This window comes from Gopherus flavomarginatus, chromosome 5 (genome assembly GCF_025201925.1).
Source record: "Gopherus flavomarginatus isolate rGopFla2 chromosome 5, rGopFla2.mat.asm, whole genome shotgun sequence".
Taxonomy (NCBI): Eukaryota; Metazoa; Chordata; order Testudines; family Testudinidae; genus Gopherus; species Gopherus flavomarginatus.
This window is the reverse complement of record NC_066621.1, coordinates 66,004,895-66,031,452: the sequence shown is the minus strand read 5'-3', so window position 1 is coordinate 66,031,452 and position 26,558 is coordinate 66,004,895. Positions and strand designations below refer to the sequence as shown.

Sequence of the window (26,558 nt, the reverse complement as noted above, 5' to 3'; positions counted from 1 at the left end):
AAATGTTCCAAATTTCCAAAACAAAGATTTTCAAATTTTTTTTGTGGGGAACTTCAAAATTTTTATATATATTATAATCCCTACACAGATTGTTTCTAATAACTGTAAGTTTTTACACTCCGATCTGTCCTCTGTGCACCATTGAGGATTAGTGTGCAAAACAAGGTTAACTTTGTTAAGCTAAATCAATTTTGCGTTGAGTTAAACAAAAAAGGTAGAAAAATGTTCAAAAAGGGAAAACACATCCCTTTATGAAACCCCATAATCCCAAAATGGTTTATCCAATTAACCTGAAATTAAAAAAAAAAAATTCTACCAGGGAAGAAACTACAAAAGAAATATTATGGAAAGTTAGCTTTTTCAGAAAGTCAGAGGGAAGAGTGTCAAAAATAGCCCCATAATGGAAGCTAATAATTTCAATTCTGGAATCATTCAGTGAGTGTCGATACTATAATTATATTATTATAACTACACACTGAAAATCTACAGTAAAAGAACATTACTAAGATTGCAAAAGCAAGCACTCAAAAGTTAAGAAATTCCACTCTGTGGATCTCTTTGCTAGATCAGGATCTTATGCTGAAAACATTTTTAAAACAAGGAGACAAGTACTTATATCTAGGTAACAGCTTAAATATGAGGCAACAGGGGAGTAGTAATATTCATTCATTAACAATACAAATATGTCTGCAAACAACTACCCTGACACTGATAAAATTATTTTTAAAGTACCAGGAACATAACTAAAAAGTACACATTTGCAAGCATTAAATATGCATTTCCCCACTATATTTGAATTAAAACATAGTATTTTGAGGTTGCAACTGAAGTAGGAAGGTGTTAAAGTAGCTACTGCTAAACATTAACTAGAGCTTTTCAACATCATCCCCTCAGCAATATGCTATTCTAATTTAAAAACCTATTAATTAGCAGATAAATCAACCTTTCCCACAGTATGTAATAGATACAACTATTTCATAAAAGATGGATGAAAAAACACATGCCCTGCTGTGAAGTAGTTTTTAGTTTCTAATACAGTAGATGAATTCTCTCTGTGAGTATTGAAGAAATGCAATTAAATACTCAGAATAACATTTGATAAGATTGGTAAGAATAATTATTAGCAAAGATTTTTGTATTTTAAAAGAAAAATCTTTTATACTCTTTCTAAACGCACAAGTCAGTAGCTGTCATAATGCAAATTTGGAGAGAGTTTCATGTTTTTTGTGTCCGCTAAAGGGGAAACATTGAGTCTACCCTATTAAAGGCAGCTGGGATCCCAATCAGGTATTTGTAGTTGCAATTTCAGAAATCGTGTATGTTTAAATTATTTCTTTTGTAGGTCTGCAGAATTACTGCCTACTGGCTGCCAACTTAGTGCTTCTGCCAACCATCTGAATGTGTATGGAACTGTTAGCATTAGTAACAGCCTACTTGTAGGTGAAGGGTAGCTGTTAGGGGCCATCATTTTATACTTTGGTTAGTGAGTTTAGTTCTCAGGGTATATTTTTCAAGCATTTACCTATGATCAGTGTCAGAATGGAAAGTCTGTTTATAGAGAAAAAGGAGGCAACGGGTGAAATCCTGACTCCATTGAAATCAATGGCAAAACTCCCATTGATGTCAGTGCAAGTTTTTACCTCCAGTGTTTTCTGCAGTGTTGCACATTTCTCTAAGGTTCTCAGTGTTTTTATTTCATCATTCAGGGAAGGAAAAAAATTAGAGATCCATAAAATACTAAATAACCCTGGAGCATACAAACCCTGGAGCAAACTACCTTCTGGTCTTAAGGACTTGTGAGACAGGGTGCTGGTGCGCTGATACCAGAATTACCTATTATGCTGACCAGCATTGTCTCATTGATTCATTCCTTGTACTCCCCCATCTGTCTTCCTGTATCCATCTCTTGTCTTATACTTAAATTGTAAGCTCTTTGGAGGCAGGGACCATCTTTTTGTACAACACCTAGCACCATAGAGTCCTTGTCTATGACTGGGATTCCTAGGTGCTATGCTTATACAAATAAATAATAATAAACATATAGTTAATATTGCCAGGTTATTTATATTGTGAACAGCTATCTATTAACCCCCTTTTGTAGACAGATAATGTTACTGTCTCATCTCAGAAAGTAAGAGACTTGAGTTATCATAGGATCATAGAAATGTAGGGCTGGAATGCACCTTGAGAGGTCATCTAGTTCAGCCCCCTATGGTGATGTAGGCCCAAGTATATTTAGACCCTCCCTAAAAGGTGTTTGTCTAACCTGTTCTTAAAAACCTCAAGTGACAAAAATTCCAGAATCTCCCGTGGAAGCCTATTCCAGTTTAGTTAGGAAGTTTTTCCAATATCTAACCTAAATCTCTCTTGCTGCAGATTAAGTTGATTACCACTTGTCCTACCTTCAGTGGACATGGAGAAAAATTGATCATTGTCCTCTTTGTAACAACCCTTAACATATTTTAAGACTTGTCAGTCCCCTCCCCACCATCTTTTTGTTGGAGGAAACGTCCAGTTTTTTTAACCTTTCCTCAAAGGTCAGGTTTTCTAAACCTTTTGTCATTTTTGTTGCTCTCCTCTGGATTCTCTCTAATTTGTCCACTTCTTTCTTGAAGTGTGACCCCCAGAAATGGACAAAGTACTCCATCTGAGGCCGCACCAGTAACAAGTAGAGCAGGACAATTGCCTCCTAGGTCTTACATACAACACACCTGTTAATACACCCTGGAATGATATTAGTCTTTTTTTTTTGCAAGTGCATCATCTTGTTGACTCCCATTCAATTTGTGATCCACTAAAACCTTCAGATCCTTTTAATTTAGCCAGTTATTCACCATTTTGTAGTTAAACATTTGATTTTTTCTTCCTAAGTGTAGTACTTTGCACTTGTCTTTATTGAATTTCATCATGTTGATTTCAGACCAATTCTCCAATTGTCAAGGGTTGCTCTGAATTCTAATCCTGTCCTCTGAAGTGTTTACAATTCTGCCCAATTTGATGTCATCTGCAGATTTTATAAGCATGCTCTCCACTCCATTATCCAAGTCATTAATGAAAATATTTAATATTTTCCTAGAACAGACCTTTGTGAGGTTCTCCCAGTTTAACTGAAAATCATTGATAACTACCTGAGTAGGGTCTCTGAACCAGTTTTTCACCCACCTTATAGTTATTTCATCTAGCCCACATTTCCCTAGTTTGCTTATGGGAATGTTATGTGGGACTATGTGAAAAGCCTTATTAAAATCAAGATACAAGTTATACCTGAACTTGGCTCAAACCACATGACTGTTAATCCACTGGCTTGTTCTCAAATCTATAGTTAATGGATAATAATGTTGTTAAAGATAACAGTAATCCTTGTTGCATCATTAAAAACCTATCAGGAAACAGGATGTCTAGAGGGATTGTATGAAAAGTGTAAAGAGAAGAGAAGAAATGGCAAATAAGAAAAAAGATTTCCTGTGTCACATATTGGGCACATTGACAATTCTCTGCTGTATGTAGTATTATGTGTGCATTGCTCACAGCTGTTGCCATGGAAACTGCTGAAAACTGACCCATTGTATCAATGTGGTACATCTGTAGTATGGGGAAACCTTCAGTACTTTCAGATGCAAATCTCCCACTGAGGCCACTCTCCAAGTGATGTTTCCACTTACTAACTAAATTCAGTTAAGCCTCCTTACATGACCCTGCCTTTTAAAAAAATGTGTTGCATCAATTTTTAATATATTAATTTAACATATAAAATAAACTAATAAAGTCAATACTAAAACCTTATGTACACGTATACCAAATGTTTGTAATGCTCTAAAACAAATTAAATAATAGTTTAAAATCTTCAAGCAGGTGATACGTTACTTTAAATGTATAAGAAGCAATAGATTGGAAAGTCCACAACTACTGTGTTAATAATGTTTTCTCTCCTGTCCAAATGCGTGTGCAGGGAAGACCCAGGGATTTGAAGCTGTTCTCTGAAACTACTCCTTTGAGTTACTTAAGACATTCCAATGTATTTCACATACATGGCTGTTAATATATCATGTCTTCTTTTGATCTCTTCTCTCTTGATATCATACATAACCTTTTCCAGACAACAGGGGCATTTTGAAGAAATATCCAGACGTGTAAAATGCTATTTTATGAGAAATGGTATACATATTGTTGTGAAGGACCTAGTGTACTACATACAGTGTTTAACATTTGTGAAATTGTACTGAATGCCAAAGCAGCTTAATGTTCCAGGCCTTTGACTCTTGGATGTGTATTTTTGTTACTGATTTAGAATCTAGTTTAGAGAGAAATCTGTAAATCTGAAAGTGCATGTTTGTTATTTAAGTTGGTAAAAGACAAAATTAGTTTTCAATTACTGAGTGGCAGTCCACGTTTTTTCCCCCTCTTAGTCCAGCAGAGCTACATTATTTCTGTAATAGTTTACATTGTTGTATTATTATGGAAGCAATCTTTTTTGAGGAGAGAACTGTAACTGGTCTGATGTCTAAGCATAAATATTTGAAGGTCAATTTGGCAGCATTTGTGGCTTTAAATAGTATCTTTGCAATAATCCCAATTTTTCTGTTTTTTTATTTTTTTCAAAACTAGAACTCTATATCACATATAAACTGAAGATAATTTTACGGGACTGCTCTTGTGCTTCTGTCTCCTGACGTTAATTTTCCAGTTGTTTCCCATCCCCTCTCACAAGCAGCAGCAGTAGGATGATTTGATTGTTATTGTGGAGTGTTGAGATTGATAATCAAAGTTGTTGCATATACAATTTAAATAAAATCCCACTATAGCCTCTTACATAGCCTTCACTGTTGTATCCAATGTATCCATGTTAGATAATACATTCATTTCCTCACCTATTGTAACCTATTCTCATTTATTTTAGCATTGAGCATCAAGTAACATCAAACTAAATGGTTACTTATGAATACAAATTTGCCATTTTACTTTTCACTGCTGCTTTGCTATCTTGTGTTAGAGTCAAACACCACATACTGTACATACGATGTGGCACACACTTTATAAATGCCAGATAGCGAGCACTAATTAAATCAAAGTATAAAAAAGAAAGGCACCCAACCATATTTCCTGACTCTGCCATAAAAATTTAGATCGTGTTACATAGATATAACATTGCTTTCACAGATACCACTAAATGGTGGTGTTATGATCTTCTAATATATTTTAAAAATTAGTTGTTTAGTCCAGAAAATGTTTCTGTACATCTAAATCTATGTTAAAAAAAAAAGAGTTAAGCAGTTACGTGTTACTATTAACAGGATGTAAAAAATTATCAGCAACTTCAAAAATACTACTTGAATTAATTCTTCCCCAAAAGTAGTGAAATCCCTCTACACTTTATAAACCTAAAATATTAGGGAAAAAATCAGTTAGCCAAGGAAGAAATGTAATCCTAGCTTCCCCTCCATTGTTTAAAGGGATATTGCATAGAGGTTAAAGAATTTTGTGGACTGTCATGACATCTGCTGCTATTGTTCTTGTGATGTGATACTTTTTGCCAAATGTCTCATTACTAAGAGTGGACATGGTGTATTTCACTCTGTCAAAACAATTCATTAAACTGCTGTTGAACATCACGTTTCCCCTTGGAATGGAATCAGACTCTTGTTGGTTTGGAACATGAACATTATTAACAAAACATAAACACAAACCCGTTCTGTGAATCTTGTCTGGTATCTTGTAACATATTGGAAAAATGTATTTTAAAAACATTTGTAACTCAGAATAAACAAGAATTTAAAGGAAAATATGCTCGTTACTATAAATAGAAATGTTTTTCTTTTAAGCATTTGCAAGTCAGTCTCCTGGCTTCATAACTTGTGTGATTAAATCTTTCCTGTTTTTGCTTCTGCCAAAAGGAGAGTCTACAGAATTGTAATGGGAAGCCCTAGCAGTTTTCTTTAACTAATATTTCATTAATGACATCTCATTGGAAAAAAGGTGGGTGAATTTGAGGTAGCTTTTACATAGCCTTTCAAAATTATAAAAACAAGTCAATACATAGAATAGTGTTATGTAATATATAGTAATATATTCTACCACTAGTAAGGAGTTCAGCATCTTGGGAACATCAAGTACATTAGAAAACTTGGTGTAAGTAGTCTCAAACAGAACTGCTGAACAAGAAGGGCCTGTGTCAACACAGCAAAATTTACTGTCAGGGCCCTAACATATTATAGCAGGGGTATTTTGTGTGTGGGAATGGTATTGAACTATTGTAATCATGTTATAGCGCCAGATCCTCAGTTACTCTCAGGGCATACATTAGGAGGGAAAGGGACATGGGGGGTTTCTCAATCCAATGGGAGGTTTGGGATTGGTTCAGCCCCTGGCAGAAGTTAACCTCAGAAGTAATCTAACTTGTCCCAGGAGCAAAGGCCTTGTATCACTGGAACACAGAATACTCTGGCTGTTTGGTGGGGCGGGAGCAGATTGTTTAGAGCTGGTTAGACTGTCTTTATACCACCCAGAGATTCACCACCATGGGGGAATCCTTCAACTGCCCGTTTTGGATTTGCTTCCTTGTCTATACAAGTAAAGGCAATAACAGTTTGGCATACCCCAAATATGTTGTAAAATGGATCACACCCTTTCATATTAAAAACACGGGGCCTCAACATGGAAAACTTTGCTGTGCAGATAGATCCAAATGCTAAGATACACATGAGAATGAGGGGACTGATGATAAAGTAAAAAGGTCAGAATAAAAGAAAAAGGAACAGAGAATGTTAGACCAGATGCCATTTCCTGTTCCTAAAATGTTCTGAGATAAGAAAGTATATATTTCCCCATTCTCAAATGTATCCATAGAGATAGGTTCACAGAGATGTTACATATTTTGGTTTGCAATGTATCAATTTAGCCCCATTTTCCCTCCAAAATAAATTTACATGATTTATGTGCCCGGAATATGCACTATTCTAGTATCTATTCTAATGCTGTAATGTGCTTATATTGTAAAACCAGTTACCAAGGGGCACTGAAGAGTGACTCATACCCACTGAGGATTAAGTGCCTTACATCACTGTTTTGCTACCAGACCAACAGGTTACAAGATCTGCCCAAACTAGGATTTCCACATGGCAAAGGACAGTGCTTCCTAAGGACCTGATTCCCTTTTACTTCAGTGGACTTTGGATCAGGCCTAAGAGCCCACTCTTGAAAACTGTTACTCACATGAGTAGTTTCATTGAAGTCAGTGAAACTACTCACTAGTAGTCAGGACAACTCACTAAAAACTACTCACGTGAATAACATTTTACATGATCAGGCTCTAACTGAAAAATTTGACTGGCCTATGCCAGCTACTTTAATGACATTCACATTCAGGAACAATACATTTAGGAAAGTGAGGTCAGTTGGAACAGTTGTGGTGTTAACTTGTCTCCTTGTCTGGATCTTGCTATGGGTCAGTAACTAAAAAAAGAATGTGATCAGTCAATGAGTAAAAAAAAGAGGGTCAGTAATATTACTGGAGAGCACTCCTATTTATAGTCATGCTTTGTGTGACATGCAGAAGACACTTCCAGATAGCATTAATTACAATTATTTCTATAAAAAATAATTGCAAAAGCAACAATGATGTTATACTAAAATTTCTTTACATTTGATTTAATCATTCAGTTTTCTCTCCTGCTTAGAAAAAAGTCTCATGTACTTTTCTAGCTTGCTTTTTGAGGTAAAAATATTTTCATCCAACTTTGTAATATTTCTCAGAGTCGATTTTCTTACTGATTATTTTTAAACAACAAACTCCATACTTCATAGAATATCAGGGTTGGAAGGGACCTCAGGAGGTCATCTAGTCCAAACCCCTGCTCAAAGCAGGCCCAATCCCCAGACAGATTTTTGCCTCAGATCCCTAAATGGCCCCCTCAAGGATTGAACTCATAACCCTCCCTGGGTTTAGTAGACCAATGCTCAAAGCACTAGTTAGTGTGTAAAACAAAGTCTCATATTTCATATGAGTAGGTAAATAGCTGTATTTTTTGTTTTTTTAAAGTGGCAATATGGTCTATAGAACCTGAGTTCTAAACCTGACTCTCTCATTGCACTGCCTTGGGTTACTTCTCCTTTCTATCTCTGTTTCTCCACATACAAAATGGGCATAATTCCTGTTTACCTACATCACAGCTGTGTTGTAAGACTATGTGTCTGTACAGTACTATGAAGTTGCAAAATACTGTACAAGTGCTGAGTAGTAGTAGTATTTAAATTTGTTCTTATCTGAGGTGCTTTCTAATTTTTTTCTTGCATTAATTTTTGAATTGTTTTGAGTTAGCTGAATGCTCATGAAAGGTATGACCTATCTTTTCCGTACTATTTTCTGCTAAAGAAATAACAGTGTAGGCTTTTCCATATTGTCCCACCAGTGAGCCTCCGTTCTGTTCTGGAGGCACCACTGTCAGGGTGATAGTGTAGTTCAAGCTCCATTACTTTGTCCTTATTCTCTTTGCTTTAACTACCAGAAAAGTAGACTTTAGTGCCAACTGTGATGGCTTTATTGTAATGTGAACACAGTAGGTGTGACATTATCTAATTAAAATATGACCATGCAAATCATTGTTGCTACTGTTATATAATTGCAACAAATCTTATACAAATGTGACATGTGCCCTGAAAAAGCTAAGTATTCTGCAGGATAAATGACCCAGATTCAATCTTTGGAGACATGTTAGAAAAGTATATGAATGGTAATTAGGGCCATTCCATGGTAGATAGGCTAGAACTTTGAAATGCAAACCTATGTTGTTAGAAATTAAAGGGGATACTAATTGCATGTGTGTACTCATATCTTGTTGAATGTTAGCCATGTAAACAGACAGTTCCTGTTTGTCACTATAGCTAGTGATTCAAAAATCAAAAGATAATATTAACATGTAGATTAATCTTAGGTGAAATAATGTCATTGTCTATATGTCTCTTTGAAGTTTGTGATAGACTGCCTAATGGATAAACTGCCTTATGATAATTTGTGTAGCTAATTACTGGTGAAGCTTAGGAAATACATCTACTTCAAAATCCCCGTAATTGCCTATTGTTCGTCTAAGGACTCTGATTTGTCAAAGAAGGCCTCGAGCTGTATAAAAGACCCTTGGATCCTGATCTTTTTTATCTCAGATCTGCTTGATGCTTCATGCATGGGAAGCTGAAGTTATAAAGCTGAGATCTCCAGTCTTGACTGGATCTCTCTGAATATGAACTTTGGACTATAACCTATGGACTATTGCTAAAAGAACTCTTTGCAACTACAAAGTGCAGCATCTCTACTATTAATCTAATCTCAAGAACTGTACTTATGTCTGTATGTACACTGATCTTTTAACCAATACTCTCTCTCTCTCTTCTCTTTTTTAATAAATTTAGTTTAATTAATAAGAATTGGCATAAGCATGTATTTGGGTAAGATCTGGAATATTCATTAACCTGGGAGGTAATGTGTCCGATTCTTTGGAATTGGTAGAACTTTCTTATATGATAAGATTTTCAGTAATCCTCATAATATTTGACTTGGGTATCTGGGGGGAGGCCTAAGGCTGGCTTACTTTAAGGGAACGGCTTTTGGGTAACCAGTGAGGTATTATAGAAGCAGTTTTGTGCTGGTTTTGTAAATCTAAGTATTGGAATATCCACCAGCTTTGGGGATTGTCTGCCCCATTCTTTGCAGTTCACCCTAACTGAGTGACCTCAGTTGGCTCCCCTGGGACTCTGGTCACAGTAGGAAATGGACTATTTTTGTTCAAAATGTTATTTGAGTGTTTTATGCTGTGGTGTCGTAGCTGTTGGTCCCAGGATATTAGATAAGATAGGTAAGGTAATATCTTTTATTAGATCAACTTCTGTTGGTGAGAGAGACAATGTTTTGTCATCCCCATTTATTCTTTAACGAAAACATTTTTTCCTGCGTTGTTTAGCAGAGTAAAAATAATAAAAAGGAATGGTAATACCTCAGAAGTCTTTCTATCTGCTCCTTATGGCCCTCATTACCATAGTATCAGAATGCCTCACAAATATTTATGGGTTTAGCTTCACAACACCAGTGTAAGGTAGGTAAGTGTTATCTCGTGTACAGTTGGGCAACAGACATAGATTAAGGGCTTGATGCAGGGTTCACTGACCTCAATGGGCTCTGGATCCTAAAAATCTAGATACATAGATACCACAAAAAGGCTTTAAATAAAAAAGTTTAAAGTAGCAAGTTACAAAATTAGATAATCAGTTTATACTTGGCCAAGTCAAAGCATTTAAGCAGCTCTAAATAATTCTGGGTCACTGTGAGTGGCCTGCTATTTTCAACAGCCCCAATGCAGGTGTGCTCAAATCACAAAAAACAATTTAAAAACACAGTAAAACACAAAACATGCGAAGTCAGTACTCATTGCTGTGATATTAACACAAGATACAGATGCATAGAAATAAAATTTCTACAATATTCCAGTGTGAAATATGCTGTAACATTTGGCAAGGTGCCAATCGTCTATTTGAAATGTTGTTGTCCCACTGGGCATTTTCAACGACTCTGGTCCTCAACAATTAAAAGAATAGGGATATTGAAAAGGCAAATGTCTAAGAAATACACATCTGAGGAAGTTATTTTTGTAGTGATTGCTTTTGTAATACAAAAGAAATCTTTGACATCAATGCTTAACACTTCATTCAAGTTCCTCATTTTCTGCAAGCTTGCTGTTGCTTGATAGACAACTATGACAAAAACATTATAGACTACAATTGTGTTGTCTTTCCATAATGCTGTTTTTGAAAACAAGGAAACATTAGTAATTCCCAGTACATTTTCCTTTCCAATAGATAAACACCACCCTATGAGATCTTCAAGGTTATTTTCTGATATACTGTTTATTTACCAACCTTCCTAGCAAATGTCTCCAGTGTAGACACTACAGTAATGGGACAAACTAATGTATGCAGCCTTGTATTTTCCAAATAACTTTAATGCTAAGATACCTTAAGAAAATAAATTATGTAATTTCTTAATTAAGAATGCACAGTGCTTTCCCTATGTGCATAGCAACAGAATGTATGCACCTAGAATTTTGGACGTGTATGGAAAATGAATCTGCAATGGAGTGCACTTTGAAGTAAGTTTAGTAGGGCCCAACTCATAATGCAACCCTACGCCCACTTTACTTGCACTTACTGGTGGCTGTTCAATGTAATGGAATGCTATTTCTGCAAGTTTTGAGCATGACTGATTTTAGTTGTCTCTGTGGTGCAGAATTAAGGTTGTAGTTATCTGAGAATGATTGTGGTTTACTTTGGAAGTGCAACCTTAGTTTAAAATGTTCTGCTTTTTTATTTATTTGTTTTACCATTCCTGAATGGTACAGTAATATACAGGCAATACACTGATGCGTCTGCAACCTCAATTTCAGCACAATGAAGGGAGGGATTTTCAAAAGTCATTACCATTGGCCCAACTCAACAACCTTTGAAGTCAAATTTCAGCAGGAATTAGGCCCTTATAAAACTTAATTCAAAGTGCACACCATTGCAGATTAACTTTCCATAATTTAATTCAGACTTTCCATATTTTAAGGCAGTTAGGCCAGTGCTAAACACTTCAGAAAATCTCACAAATATACTAAGGCATCTACCATAACTCTAAATACCTGTAACAATTCTGAAATCACAAGAGAATACATATCCTAGACACAAAATGCTTTAGTCCATGTAACCGCACAGTAAAGCACTATAACAATTAATTAAAATCTGAACATTAATAATCCCCTGTAACAATCACTCCAAGTCTCTCAATCTACTTCTCTTAGGGAAGCCCCAAACAGATAAACCTTGAGATGAGCACTGAGCTTGATGCTTCAGCTTCCCAATAACACTCAAGAGAACTCTCAGGAAGCCTGTGTCTTGAATTTATGTTCAGCTGTCCCAAGTATGATGAAATTTGCACTTTACACAAGGAGGCCTTTAGTCATAACACAGCATATCCTTTACACGATAAAGTTAAAAACAAAAACAATTGAAGGAGTATTGCATATACTTTACACAATAAATGTTTTAAAAAAAAAACAATTGAAGAAGGTTTCAGAGGGACTTGACAGATTACTTACTCATGATTACACTGTTGTAGTTTGAGTGGAAATATGGCATGATTTAATTAACAAAAATCTGGAACAACGTAAGGACAACATTGAAAAACAATGCAGAGAAGCTTTGGAAACTTTCCATCACTTAGCCAAAATCACTGACCCAACATTCAAAGGTAAGCCCAGAGCTTTATAATCCTGAGTTCCTTCCTTCTCTTCTAGTATTTAAAATCCAGATTTTGACTCCAAATCTGTTTATGTAGGAGGTCATGTCACAATGAGTGGCATCAAAATGGTGGAAAACTGAGGTTAAAAAAAAACAGTGAACTCAGGATACCTGAACTCAGGATACTATAAATTTTTAGAAGATCTGCACTCAGCCAATTCAGCTTCAATCAAGCGTTAGCACATTCACACTGAGTCGGTCAAAAAGTTTTAATAAATCAGGTGCTCAAAAAGTAAGTAAATTAGTAAAAATGTGTCAGTACTTAATGGCAGATTCAAAAGCCTATGTAGTTAATATGTGGGAGCTTGGCTTTGCATTCTTGTGTTTTTTATCTACAGCTTTCAAGTTCTTCATTTTCAACAACAGGTGTACCTTTCTGAAAAATAAATAGGCATGAGGGTGTTGCAGATAAAATGGAGTGTGTTGTGGGGAGAAGACAAGAGTAAAAGGATATGCATGTTTGCATAGACTGGTTACATGTATAGATTGCAGGTTACATTAAATGAAAAAAGGGAACATAAGTATGTAAAACTCAGTTACTTGCTCTAATCCAAGATTTACCTTGGGGTTGGCTGTTATTTGGAGGAACAGTGGCCTCTTCTTACTGCCTCTTTGCCCTTTGTGGGCTGAGTGTTACCACCAGAGTCAATAATCCAATTTGCAGCAGTTGGCTAGTCCTGCAGCCAGCCACTGATATTTTCAAGGAATTGTGGTATGAGGGATAAAATATCCCTCCTGCATGCATTCCTGTGATTGTGTCAGGAACTGTGAGAGCAAGGAAAAAATGCTGCTGTTGTCATGTGGGGCCTGGTCTACACTACGCATTTAAACCGAATTTAGCAGCGTTAAACTGATTTAACCCTGCACCCGTCCACACAACGAGGCCCTTTATATCGATATAAAGGGTTCTTTAAACCGATTTCTGTACTCCTCCCCGACGAGAGGAGTAGCACTGAAATCGGTATTGCCATGTCGGATTAGGATTAGTGTGGCCGCAAATTGACAGTATTGGCCTCTGGGCAGTATCCCACAGTGCACCATTGTGACCGCTCTGGAAAGCCATCTGAACTCGGATGCACTGGCCAGGTAGACAGGAAAAGCCCCGCGAACTTTTGAATTTCATTTCCTGTTTGCCCAACGTGGAGCTCTGATCAACACGGGTGGCGATGCAGTCCCAAATCCAGAAAGAGTTCCAGCATGGACCGTATGGGAGATACTGGATCTGATCGCTGTATGGGGAGACAAATCTGTTCTATCAGAGCTCCGTTACAGAAGACGAAATGACAAAGCATTTGAAAAAATCTCTAGGCTATGACAGACAGAGGCCACAGCAGGCATTCAGCACAGTGCTGCGTGACAAGCGTAACGGAAAGTCAAAGAATCACATGGACGCTCATGGAGGGAGGGAGGGGGGACTGAGGACTCCAGCTATCCCACAGTCCCCGCAGTCTCCGAAAAGCATTTGCAATCTTGGCTGAGCTCCCAATGCCTGAAGGGTCAAAAACATTGTCCGGGGTGGTTCAGGGTATATCTCATCAATTTACCCCTCCCTCTCCCCCCCATGAAACAAAAGGGAAAAAAATCATTTCTTGCCATTTTTCAATGTCACCGTATGTCTACTGCATGCTGCTGGTAGACGCGGTGCTGCGGCGCTGAACAGCAGCATCTCCTCCCCTTCCTTTCCTGATGGCAGACGGTGCAAAATGGTGGAAAACCATCATCAGCCCGTGAGTGCTCCTGGTTGGCCTCAGTGAGGTTGGCCGGGGGCGCCTGGGTAAAAATGGAAATGACTTCCTGTCATTCCTGGCAGACGGTAAAAAATGCTGGGTAACTGTCCTCATCATAGCAACTGGAGCCTGAGCTCCATTACCCCCCCGCATTTCCTATCTAAAGAAAAGATTCTGTGCTTCTCTCCCCCGCACCCTTTAATGTCCTGCATGGACTATCATAGCAGCTGAAGGCTGCCTCCCCCTCATTTTATCTCCCTAAAAAGTCAGTGTTTCTTATTCCTGCATTTTTTATTACTTCATCACACGAATGAGGGGACACTGACACGGTAGCCCAGGAGGGGTATGGGAGGAGGGAAGCAACGCGTGGGGTTGTTGCAGGGGCACCCCCTAGAATGGCATACAGCTCATCATTTCTGCGGGATCTGTGGGGCTGTGCTCTCTGGCTCTCTAGTAGACTTGCCCCATAGTCTAGGCAGGACTGACTATTTTTAGACAAAACATAAGGAAGGGAATGACTTGGGGAGTCATTCCCATTTTTGTCCATGCCCCCCTCCACCCCCGGCTAACCTCAGCGAGGCCAGCCAGGAGCACCCATGACAGCAGCAGACGGTACAAAATGATTGATAACCGTCATCGCCACTTTCCAATTGCAAACAGTACAAAATGATTGATAACCGTCATCTCATTGCCAATTTACAATGGCAGACAGTGCAATAGGGATGGTAACCATCTCTGCTACCTTGCAAAGGCAAATGAATGCTGCTGTGTAGAACTGCAGTACCACCTCTGTCTGCAGCATCCAGTACGTATATGGTGACAGTGACAAAAGGCAAAACAGGCTCCATGGTTGCCATGCTATGGCGTCTGCCAGGGCAATCCAGGGAAAAAGGGCATGAAATGATTGTCTGCCGTTGCTTTCACGGAGGAAGGATTGAGTGATGACATTTACCCAGAATCACCCACGACACTGTTTTTGCACCATCATGCATTGGGAACTCAACTCAGAATTCCAATGGGCGGGGGAGACTGCGGGAACTATGGGATAGCTACCCACAGTGCAACGCTCCAGAAATCGTCGCTAGCCTCAGTACATGGACGCACACCACCAAATTAATGTGCTTAGTGTGGCCGCGTGCCCTCGACTTTATACAATCTGTTTTACAAAACTGGTTTATGTAAAATTGGAATAATCCCGTAGTATAGACATACCCTGGGAAAAATGTTGCTTTGCTCTCACTTGTGAATGTTTTGGTGATGTTACTTTAACAGTGGGATCAGTAGGTTCTTCTAGTGCTGGTCTCTATGTATATTCTACGGTGTCTTATGCATGCATTCCACGTGCCTGACATTGAACTAGCACGAGTAGTGTGGGGATGGTAGCATGGGTAGCAGAGACATGGCTTAGCTGACAATGTACCTGCCTGAACCTGAAACCTGTAGCTAGTAGTGTAGTCAGCATAAAAGACTCAACAGCAACCTTCCTGTTTCTTGGGTATATATATCAGCATTGAGGTGGAAATATCACAAGCAGTCCCAAACATTTACAAAGGTATTCTCAGTAGAGGCAGCACGTGTCTGTTGCAATAGCTCGATAGTCTTTCCTTACAAAGACAACTGACCCTTGATAGGCAAGTTCTGGTCAAAAGTTCTGACATCAATTTAATCTCTGCTGAGTCTTCTGGCATCACTGGGAATCTGTGTGAATTTAGAAAAGTCTATCTTGTCTGCAACACAAACTATAGAATTCATCAGAGCAACTCTGGACTCTTATCAGGGAAAAAACTTATCTTCTCTTAGACAGATTCCAGTCAATGAACAATTTAATCAACCAAGAAGAGTCCACAGACATCAGTTTGTTTCTGCCTTATCCTCTTGGGTCACATAGGGTATGTCTACACTACGAAATCAGGTCAATTTAATAGAAGTTGATGTTTTAGAAATCGATTTGATACAGTCGATTGTGTGTGTCCCCACTGAGTGCATAAAGTTGGTGGTGTGCATCCACAGTACCAAGGCTAGCATCGACTTTCAGAGCATTGTACTGTCGTAGCTATCCCACAGTTCCCGCAGTCTCCACCGCCCATTAGAATTCTGGGTTGAGCTCCCAATGCCTGATGGGGCAAAAACATTGTCGCTGGTGGTTCTGGGTACAAGTCATCAGGAACCCCCTCCCTCCACGAAAGCAACAGCAAAACATTGTTTCTCGCCTTTTTTCCTGGGTTACCCATGCAGACAACATACCACAGGAAGCATGGAGCCCGCTCAGCTCACTGTCACCATATGTCTCCTGGGTGCTGTTGGCATATGCGGTACTGCAGTGTTACACAGCAGCATCCTCTTGCCTTGCCTTGAGGATGGCAGACGGTGCAATACAACTGCTAGCCGTTGTCATTGTCCTGTGGGTGCTCCTGGTCTACCTCAGTTAGATTGGTTGGGGGTGCCTGGGCAGACATGGGTGCTCCTGGCCAGCTTCAGTGAGGTTGGTCGGGGGCGCCTGGACAAAAATAGGAAGACGTCTCTTCTTTAAGTTTCACTAATGGAGATTCAGTCCTGCCTGGAATATCATACTGGCTGGAGGCTTCTGCCTCAGGCTGCTCTCCCAGTCGGCAGCACTGCGCGATCGCACCTACCCCAGCCTACCCCTTGCTCCCATGGCTCATGAAGCCTGGACAGTAGTAAGGAGCAGTTCAACTATAGGCTGAGCAAGTGCATAATGGTGGTAGAATGTGCCTTTGGACATTTAAAAGCTCACTGGCACAGTTTAGAGACTTGGTTAGACCTCAGCGAAACCAATATTCCCATTGTTCTTACTGCTTGCTGTGTGTGCCACAATATCTGTGAGAGTAAGGGGGAGACAATTATGGTGGGGTGGGAAGTTGAGGCAAATCGACTGGCCGCTGATTACATGCAGCCAGACACCAGGGCAGTTAGAAGAGCACAGCAGGGCACGTTGCGCATAAAAGAAGCTTTGAAAACCAGTTTCATGATTGGCCACGCTACAGTGTAAAAATTCTGTTTGTTTCTCCTTGATGAAAACCCGCCCCCTTGGTTCACTCTACTTCCCCGTAAGCCAACCACCTTCCCCTCCCCATTTTGTGCAGAGGCAATAAAATCATTGTTGTTTCAAATTCTTGCATTCTTTATTAATCCGTCACACAAATGGGGGGATAACTGCCAAGGTAGCCCGGGAGGGGTGAGGGAGGAGGGAAGCACAGGGGTTGGGTAGTTATAGGGGCACCCCCTAGAATGGCATACAACTCATCATAGAAGTGGCATGTCTGGGATTCTGACCTGGAGCGGCTGTTTGCCTCTCTGGTTCTTTGGTAGGCTTCATGCGGCACTGCTGTGGGTCCCTGTTATAACCTTTGTCCTTCATGCCCTTGGAGATTTTTTCAAATATTCTGGCATTTCGTCTTTTGGAACAGAGTTCGGATAGCATGGATTCATCTCCCCATACATCGATCAGAAGCAGTACCTCTTAGTCAGTCTATGCTGGAGCTCTTTTGCGATCTGGGACTCCATGGTCACCTGTGCTGATGAGCTCTGCATGGTCACCTGTGCTGATCAGCTTGCCATGCTGGGCAAACAGGAAATGAGATTTAAAAGTTTGTGGGGCTTTTCCTGTCTATCTGGCCAGTGCATCTGAGTTGAGAGTGCTGTCCAGAGCAGTCACAATGGAGCATTCTGGGATAGCTCCAGGAGGCCAATACCATCGAATTGCATCCACACTACCCAAAATTCAACCGAGCAGGGTTGATTTCAGCACTAATCCCCTCGTCAGAGAGAACTACAGAAATCGATTTTAAGAGCCCTTTAAGTCGACAACAATGGCTTCGTTGTGTGGACGGGTGCCGGGTTAAATTGATCTAATGCTGCTAAATTCGACCTAAACTCATAGTGTAGACCAGGGCACAGTACCACGCACCCACGTGACATCTTTTGCAAGGTTTCATCTCTGTTGTCTATAAACTTGGCTTCAAACAGATTGTGTGCCAAGAAAACACAGAATGGACACAGTAGTAATGACCCCCTCCAGACTGAAGGGTTCTCTAAAGTGGTAGATGAACAACGAATGTGTGTGTGTGTGGGAAGTCCCCTTCCTCCCTCCCTCCCACACTAAAGAAAATGCTGAACACAGATGAATTCCTACTTTTTACGGTGCCCACCTGGATACAGCACAAAGCATATGGACTTCTCAGGAGGCTAGAATGTATATAAACCTAGTAGAAGTGAGAGCTGTCCAGAAAGCCTGCAAAGCTTTTTTGCCAGTTATATGATCCCATCATATTCTAGTGATGCTGGATAACAGGACTACAGTGTTCTACATCAAACAGCAGGAAGGGGCAAGATCCACTCCCCTCTACATAGAAGTAGTCAGTCTGTGAACCTGGGGGATTCAACATGAGACTACCCTATCAGCAGTTCACTTCTGGGAAAACACAGTTCTCAGCAGATAGCCTCGCTGGACATTTATTGACTGACCATGACAGGATGTTACACAATTTAGTGGAGAGCCCTGTATTAGGACCTCTTTGCATCCCAAGTGATCAGGAAATGCAAAAGGTACTGCTCCAGAGGGACTCTGGGTCAGGGCTTTAGGGGCATTTCCCTGCTAATCTCATGGATACCTTTCCACTCATTCCACTCTTTTCTCAAGTCCTATAGAAGATCCACAGAATACAGCAATAATCACTCTCATGACTCCCATTTTCCAGCCTTCTTCACCAGTCAATCTGTCCATCCGTCAGCATCCAAATCTTTCCAGAGTCCTTGACCCAGGACATGGCAAGGTCCAACATCCCCCACGCTCTCTACTTCATAGCTGGTATTTGGATGGACATCAAACCTAGAACAGAGATGTTCAGAAGACAAGTCATCCTCACCATGGCAGGAAAGAATCCACTAGAAAATGCTATATAGCAAAGTGGAAGAGATTCTCCGTTTGGGCTAAGCATCATTACATGTCCCCAGAGAAAGTGGGGATTTTTGCTATCATGGATTATTTCCTCACCCTCAAGTCTGCTGGCCTTTCCCTTAGCTTGCTGCAAGTTCAGATGGCAGCAATCAGTGTCTGACACCCTTCAATTAACAACCACAGTATCTTCACCCACATGGTGATGGTATGTTTTCTCAAAGGTGTAATTAGAACCTTACCGCCAATAACCAAACCAACTCCAACCTGGGATCTTATCTTGGTATTCTTAACATTAACTAGACCACTGTTTGAACCATTAGGAATGTGTTTGTCTCATTTATTGATGACAATCACCAATTTTAATGGCCATCACTTCTGCCAGAAGCATAGAAAAACTTAGACCGCTGATAGGTGACCCATTGTATACAGTATTTCATAAGGAGAAGGTCTCATAGGAATTGGACCCTGTAACAGGGTATACTGTTAAGAGTGGAAGGGTCAGAAGACCTTGTTCCAGGGAGTTTGAATGAACAAGATCCCAGGAAATGCCCTGATAGTGGAAGAGAGGAAGTGGTCAGATGGGGAAAACCACCAAGGCATTGTTCCTTTAAAGGCTCAGGATCAGGAGCCATGTAGCATAGGATAGGGTAGGGCCTCCCCTGTCTTCCAGCAGATCAGGAGGAGCTCTCTGGAGGAAGGCAGTATATAGACTGTCTTTTCGCTCAGAACAGGGAATACACTGGTAAGAGAAGGAAGTTAGAGGCTAGAAGGCTAAATTCCAGGGAGACATAGCTATGAAACATGACCCTGTGAAGAGTAGGCTCGTAGAAGAGCTTAGTATGGATGGCATAACCTCTAATAATCAGTATGAACCTTTGGATTGCAGTGATGGACTTAATTGGTGGGACTGTGTGAAATGGTTTGCGGGCACTAAACCAGCCCCAAGTGAAGGGTAACAGGACTTCTAAAAAGACACTGGAGAGTCTCTAAAGGTATGTCTACAGTGCAATTAAACGCTGGCAGCTGGGGCATACCAGCTGACTTGGGCTTGTGAGGCTGTTTAATTGCAGTGTAGTCATGTGGATTTGGGCTGGATCCCAATCTCTGAGACCCTCCTCCTCACAGGGTCCCAGAGTCCAGGCTCCAGCCTGAGCCTGAATGTGTATGCTGCAGTTAAACAGCCCCATAGCATGAGTCTGAGTCAGCTGGCACGGGCCAGCTGTGGATTTTTAATTGCAGTATAGACACAAGGGGCGCTGAAGAAAAAGAGAGTGAACAGAAGGAGGTAGCTGCATAGGGAACTCTGGCAATGAGGGACTGCTCAGGAAACAGGGGCCCTGTTATTCATCAAAAACTAACTCCTAAAATAATTTCACGTAAATCAGATAAGACAACTACCTCCAATATACCCCCCCCCCAAAAGTCTCATACCAGTGTTGAGGATAAGAGACTCCATTCCTTGCTGTGCATTGGTCTTTTACCAGCAAACAACAAAATCTATGTGGAAGTCACATGGACTATTTGTTTCCCTAGTGGAATGAATGAGAGGTCAAACAATCTCCTGTCAGAGACTTTTAAGTGGATTTCAAGTTACATCCTGCTCTGATATTAGTTGACACATCTTCCTCCTGCACAGGGGGTGAGAATCCATTCTACCAGACCACAAGCACCTTCAGTAGCATTGCTTCAAGCATCATCACTCCTTGATATAAGCCAAGTGACTACATGGCGTTCCATTCAGACCTTCATGAGACACTATGCTATAGTACAAGCCTCCACAGCGGACATCCTTTGTGCTCGTCAGTCACCCATAGTGGAATGAACATAGACACTGTACTAAAAAAAGAAAAAGAAGTTCCTTACCTTATAGTAACTGAAGTAGTTTGAGGTGTGTGGTCTCTATCTATATTCTGCTACCTCTCCTCCTTCCCCTCTGCCTTGGTTCGTGGTGGTGAAGGAATTGGAGAAGGGGTCTGTCCATGCTGCCCCTCATACTCTTGGTTTGCAACACGAGAAGGATGTAGGTGCAGATTAATAGACACTGCTAGTAAGAATCTTCCAGTCTCAGGTGCCTAGAGCACGCGCACATCCAAATCCACCAGTGGAATACAGACAGCGACCACACATCTCAGAGAACTCTAGATGCTACAATGTAAGTAACTTCTCTTTCTCTGGCCATCAGGGATCTATTTAACTAGGAAGGGATGGAATAGTGCAGCCAGAAGGTTCCAAGGCAGTTGGTGATTGGCAGTGGACCCTCCTGGCTGCTGAGAGCTGCTTTCTATGAGAAGTCTCTGACAGAACATGAACGCTTGAAGCTTATAAAGCAGCAGTGCTGGTTTAAACAAACCAGGAACACCCTTCTGTTAATTGCATCTTCTTCCTGTCTGAGCTTGTAAGTTGCAAGAATCCATCCCTTGTCCTTACCACCTTCTGCAGGGCCATTCCTGTTAAGTGTCCTGCCACAGTCTGTGCGTATGGACCAGACATTAAGTAATTCTACTGATGCTTCCTGCTTTAACCAAATGTATCATTTTGATGTAAATGAAGTTACAACAAAAAACTTCCCCCCAGCCAAAAATCAGTGGGTTCCTTGCCCCAGCTCTATTTCTGTGAGCTAGAGAGTGGGAATGGGAAAGGTGCCAGATTTAGGACTGTGGTAAAGGGGAAGGTACCCAGATTTGTCAGGGGCTTCTTAAAGGGTTCACAGGCAGCACAAATCTGTCCTCCTCCACCCCACAGCAGTCTGGACATGAACAGTAGATATCAGACTGGCATTTCAGCCTGTCCTGTGTGACCTACTTCAAAGAACACAGGACTGGAACCAGGAGACTTGTGTGCTAATCCTGGCTCCACCACTGACCTGACGCACAAGTTCAGGAAAGTCATTGCATTTTCCCGTGCCTCAGTTTCCTCATCTGTAAAATGGAGCCAGTGATGTTTACTCCCCTTCGTGAAGGGGTTTAATAGCTCCAGCTAGCTAGAAAGTGCGCTAGATTAGAAGATGTAGGCGTTACTGCGTCGGGGGAGGGCCCTGGCTGAACCTGGGAGTTTGATTTTGCGCTTCCCCTCCAGGCAAGGGCTCACCGGGGGCTGCAGAGGGAACAAGGGGCTCTCGAAGAGGGGAAAAGGGAAAGATTCAACCGTCTCCTAGGGGCGGGAGCAAGGGCCTCTTCCCTGGCTCCAGCGAGGAGCCTGGCAGAGGGGTTGGCGCGGAAGAAGGGAACTGGGGCAGCAGGCGAGAAGGCTGATCCCCCGGCGGGGCTGAGCGGGGGTCACGGCCGGCGCTCTGGGCAGCAGCTCCGATTGCGGCGGCAGGCAGGGCCCGGGCGGGGGCGCTGCCGCTGCGGCGGAGGCCTAGAGCTCGCCCAGTCTCCGCTCGGGAGGGCCCAGCTGTGTCCAAGCGGGACTGACGTGCAGCGAGTCCCGCGGGCCCCTCCGCGTGCACCATGGGCCCCAGCGCCTAGGCCGCCGGCGGAGAGAGGAGCGGCCGGGGGAGGGCCGGGTCCCTCCCCGGGAAGATGAGGCGGAGGCCTGGGGAACTAACCAGGCTGAGCTGGGGCTCCTTCCTCTCAGCCGCCAGGACAAGATGGCAGCGTCCGAGGCGCCGGCGGCAGCCGCAGGAGCAGCAGCCGCGAAGAGCTAAGCCCGGCTTGGGAGGCGCCTCCCCGTGACTCTCCCGGACATGCCCAGGGCGGCGGCGGCAGCTCGGACACTCGCGCTGCCCAACCTGTGAAGGTGAGGGGGAGACCCGGCTGCTGTTCTCTGCCTGGGGCCGGGGCCGGGGCCGGGGCCGAGCCCCCCGCATGCCCCGCTGGGGGTGGGGCTGTGGCAGCTGAGAATCTGGACCAGAGAGGACGCGCGTGCTTCTTGCCCCGTCTCTGGGGAGTGGTAGCAGCTCGGAGCCTGCTGCTCCCGAAGGCGCCTCCTGCCGGGGAGCAGCCGAGTCAGGGCGTGGGGAGGGGGGTGACGACGCTGGTGCTAACAAACTTTGAGCCATGGACTGAGCTGCCCCTACCCTTATAGCTTCTTCCCCAGGCCGTGGGACGGGGGCAGGCGGTGCCCCACCTCGCACACGCACTGCGCAGTTCCCCTTCCAGCTCCCCGGGCACTGAAGTTTGCCCAGGGAGGTGACGCTCCCTCGAAAAATCTAGTGGTAAACAAGCAGTTTGGTCCTACACCGAGTCTCCCTTCTGTTTTCCCGTTGTTCCACTTTTATCATCCCTTCCCTCTCTCTTACGCCCAAAAGCTTCCCCTTCCTTTATTCTTTTCCCTGGCTTTGCCCCATTCTGCAATTTCCTTTTGGATGGGTTTGTCTGACGTGTGTAAAACTAACCGGAGGATCTGTGTGTGATTGTTGTTGTGATCGAAGAAATGTGATACCCTCCCTTTGCAACTTGTCAGGCCAGCAGGAAGGCGTGGCTGCCGAGCTTCTCTTGTTACAGCGATTACTGCTTCCCTTTGGGACCCAGAGGTAATTTGCAAATATAGTTTGGGAAGGAGTATGTCTATTTCCATTTCCGAGGGGGAAAAGAATAATTTAAAATGGTATGTGGGACTGATGGCAATTCAGTGGAGCTCCTTTGGAACTTACGTTGCTGCGGTTTCTTCCCCCTTCTTCTCCCCCCCACCATGATTAGTAATAAGTGTTAGTTTAGTCCTTGTATGGTGTTCTCAAACTCTGTGAAATGTTGCTGCTGTTCCCAGGTGACGGTATATTTAATCTGTTTATTATGAAGAGCTCGTTTCGAAAATGCTTATTTGTTGTTGTGTTGGCTCTTGAACAGTTTTGTTTTTAAATATCTATTCTTTGGCTGTTATAATCAGTCGAAATAGGAGCTTGACAAAAATTAGATAGGATATGCTGCTGCTTTGTACTTTAAACATTTGATTAGAGAGTGGCCAAAACTAGCAATTCTCAGGGTTTCAGATGCTTTTTATTTTATGTTGACCTATCACAAAGGCACTTATTTTTAAAGGGGAATGTTTATCAATCATTTGATTTTAAAGTACTGGTAGGCTAATAATGTCTTCTTGTATTTATAATTTGACTATTCAAAAACAACAACCAGTTTCTTGTTTGAACAAAACTTGAGCAGACTCCACAGTTACTTTTTATAACTCTTCCCCCCCATGGAGTCATTTCTGTATCCCAGCTCCATTTTGGTTTTAGGTGCTGAGTGTCTTATCATCCTTGTACCATAAAAATCAGCTACTGCATATGGATTAGTTAACTTTGTAATATAAATATTGATAACTCCTTTTATATCAAGCCCTAAATGAGCTAGAAATGCTATAGGTAGTGTTTTTAAAAGATTTTTGTAGAGGTTCTTTTGCTATTAGATGCAAAATATCTAATTTGTAAAATGAGAAAGCCAGAAACTAATGTATACTGCTTCCATCTTATGGTCAGCAGGTTATTCTTAGAACATTTTGATTTAGCTAAGACTTCTGAATTTACTTAACAGATCTTAAATGTTTTTTAAATACCATTTTTAAAATGTTTTTGCTTTGATCATTAGCTTTAAATGCAGGCCAAGTACGTTGTTAGTGTGGGGGTAACAGATGTTAAAGTTGCAGGTCTCTAGTAACAAGACTTCGAGTTAAATATAGTTTTGTATTCTCTCAATATTACTTTCACGTACCATTACACCAGTTGCACACAGTGTCTGTTCAAACAGACCAGCTGATTTGAGAGCAAAATAAAAATATTGGCTAGTCTCCAGAGGTTTCGTTTATAGAGACCTTTGGCAAATTAATATTGTTACAGGAGGAACTATGTTTGAAATACACACTGTAACTAAAAACTGTCTTAACTTTAACAAGCGTGTCAGCCAGCAGAGTAATTAAGCAGCTGAAAAATAGGTCAGGACTGTATTATGAAGTGGCACGATGAGGTTGCAAATAAAGAGTACAGCAATATGTAAATTTTTTGTAGATGACTTAAATGGAGAAAATTGATATGATATTGATGACTGTATTATCTCAGCATATATTAAACATGCCAGTGAGTATATGGTAAATCAGATTTATCTAATCACGTAGAAGAATTTGCTGGACTAGTTATGCTTGTTTACTATGCTAAATGTTGGAGACTTCAATTGTAATGCTATTTTGCTTTCCACCCATGGCATGGTGTTATGTTGGTAAATTATTTCTTCATAGATTTATTTGAGTAGAAGTTATGACTAGTGCTTTGTGGTATTAATATGATTCTGTATATTTGCAAACATTTTAGAATTAGATAGACTCCATCACCTTGAAATCTGGTTAATTTAGAAAAAAAAAAAGTGGTTTAAGGAGCTACATCTGCCTTGAGCCTCTCCACCAACTTCTGTGGTTTCTTATATTTGGATGTCATCTTCTGTCATCTTTCTTTTGTGAGAGACCCCCCCACACAAACAGGGAAAACAAAGTTATATCAAATATACAAAGTAAAGAAATTGTGGGGGCAAAATCATAGTTATAATAGGATTTGAGAATTTTTAGACAAGTGTGTTTGTTTTGTTTTACTAGACTGCTTTAAAGGAACAACAGGTGATGACTTAGAGGTGTGATTAGTGTGTGGACTTGATACCACTCTCATTAAAGTCTATAGGAGTTTTACCAGTTAGGCCAATGCTGAGTGGTTCTGAAAATCACACCCTAGATGTATTGTGAACTTAGGATCTGATTCTTCAAACTTATGTTCCTAGGGGTCCACCTGCATGTATTAGCTTGTGGGTTTGGGGCCTTAATATGTTAGTGTAGAGAATAAAAATGAAAATACAATTTTCTTTTTTCATGCTATCACTATACTGATAAATTATAAAATGTTTTTATTTATTCTGAAAAATTTTTTAAGTTTTTTAAAAAAATTACAAGTTTGCCCTCACTTGTAGAGTTCTCAGTTGATGAGTCTTTCTGCCAGGGACAATGATATGATTACACTTGGCTGGGCATATTTTTTCTGAACTTCAGAAGTAATGTGAAATGCAGATTGAAAAACTTCAGTTTCAGAAATCTGGTACTATTTAACTTTCAGCTAATATATTGATTAATAGCTGTAACTATTGGTGGTTGTGTGTGTACACGATCCATCAAGCATGGAGGGTATGCAGTTTGGATGAAAAATACTACCAAACACAAAATAAAGTTAAATTGTATAAATTTAAAAGTCCTCTACATTTTAATCTGCACTGTTTTGTCAAACAGTCTACAAGTTACGGGGTGTGCGTGTGTGAGTTTATCAACCTTATTTTTCCTGATGTGTGTTTATACTACTACAGTAAATGTAGTAAAGGTAGGTAGAATAGTCTAATGAGCAAACATGAAAAAATGAAACATGGCAATGACTATTAATCTTCTTCAATGATGTACTTCATGTTGAGATTAATAAAATTGCACTCATATTTCAGTGTAAGAAAGTGTTTCTAGTCATCTGTAGGTTTGTAATCCCCCTTAAGATGAATTCACTGAGGAGCTCTTGTTGTGACTGCTGCACAGTTACAAGAGAATTTAAGATTATTGCCCTAAAGTTAATTTATCGAAGAATGTGTTCTGATATGTACTGTTTCTTCACCTTGGTTTGTGGTGGCCATTTAGATGGGTAATGT

The 26,558-nt window shown here is 41.0% G+C and overlaps 2 protein-coding genes across 7 annotated transcripts in view; both read left to right on the top strand.

The window, feature by feature from the left end:
- The window catches only part of LOC127052390 (uncharacterized), a 40,135-nt gene extending 38,684 nt beyond the window's left edge, over positions 1–1,451 (top strand). Inside the window, exon 3 of the mRNA XM_050955988.1 lies at positions 1,343–1,451. Coding sequence (XP_050811945.1) covers positions 1,343–1,451 — 109 coding nt within the window. The remainder of the gene's footprint in view (positions 1–1,342) is intronic.
- Positions 1,452–22,451: 21,000 nt separating this feature from the next.
- Positions 22,452–26,558, top strand: part of HIPK3 (homeodomain interacting protein kinase 3) — a 134,237-nt gene continuing 130,130 nt past the window's right edge. For 2 of the 6 annotated variants that reach the window (XM_050955023.1, XM_050955019.1), the window contains exon 1: positions 22,452–22,701. Coding sequence is in view for 2 of the 6 variants with exons in the window: in XM_050955018.1 (XP_050810975.1) it covers positions 23,652–23,670 (19 nt within the window). In the remaining 4 variants the exon portion in view is untranslated. The other 4 variants (XM_050955020.1, XM_050955021.1, XM_050955018.1 and 1 more) reach the window with 4 other exon arrangements.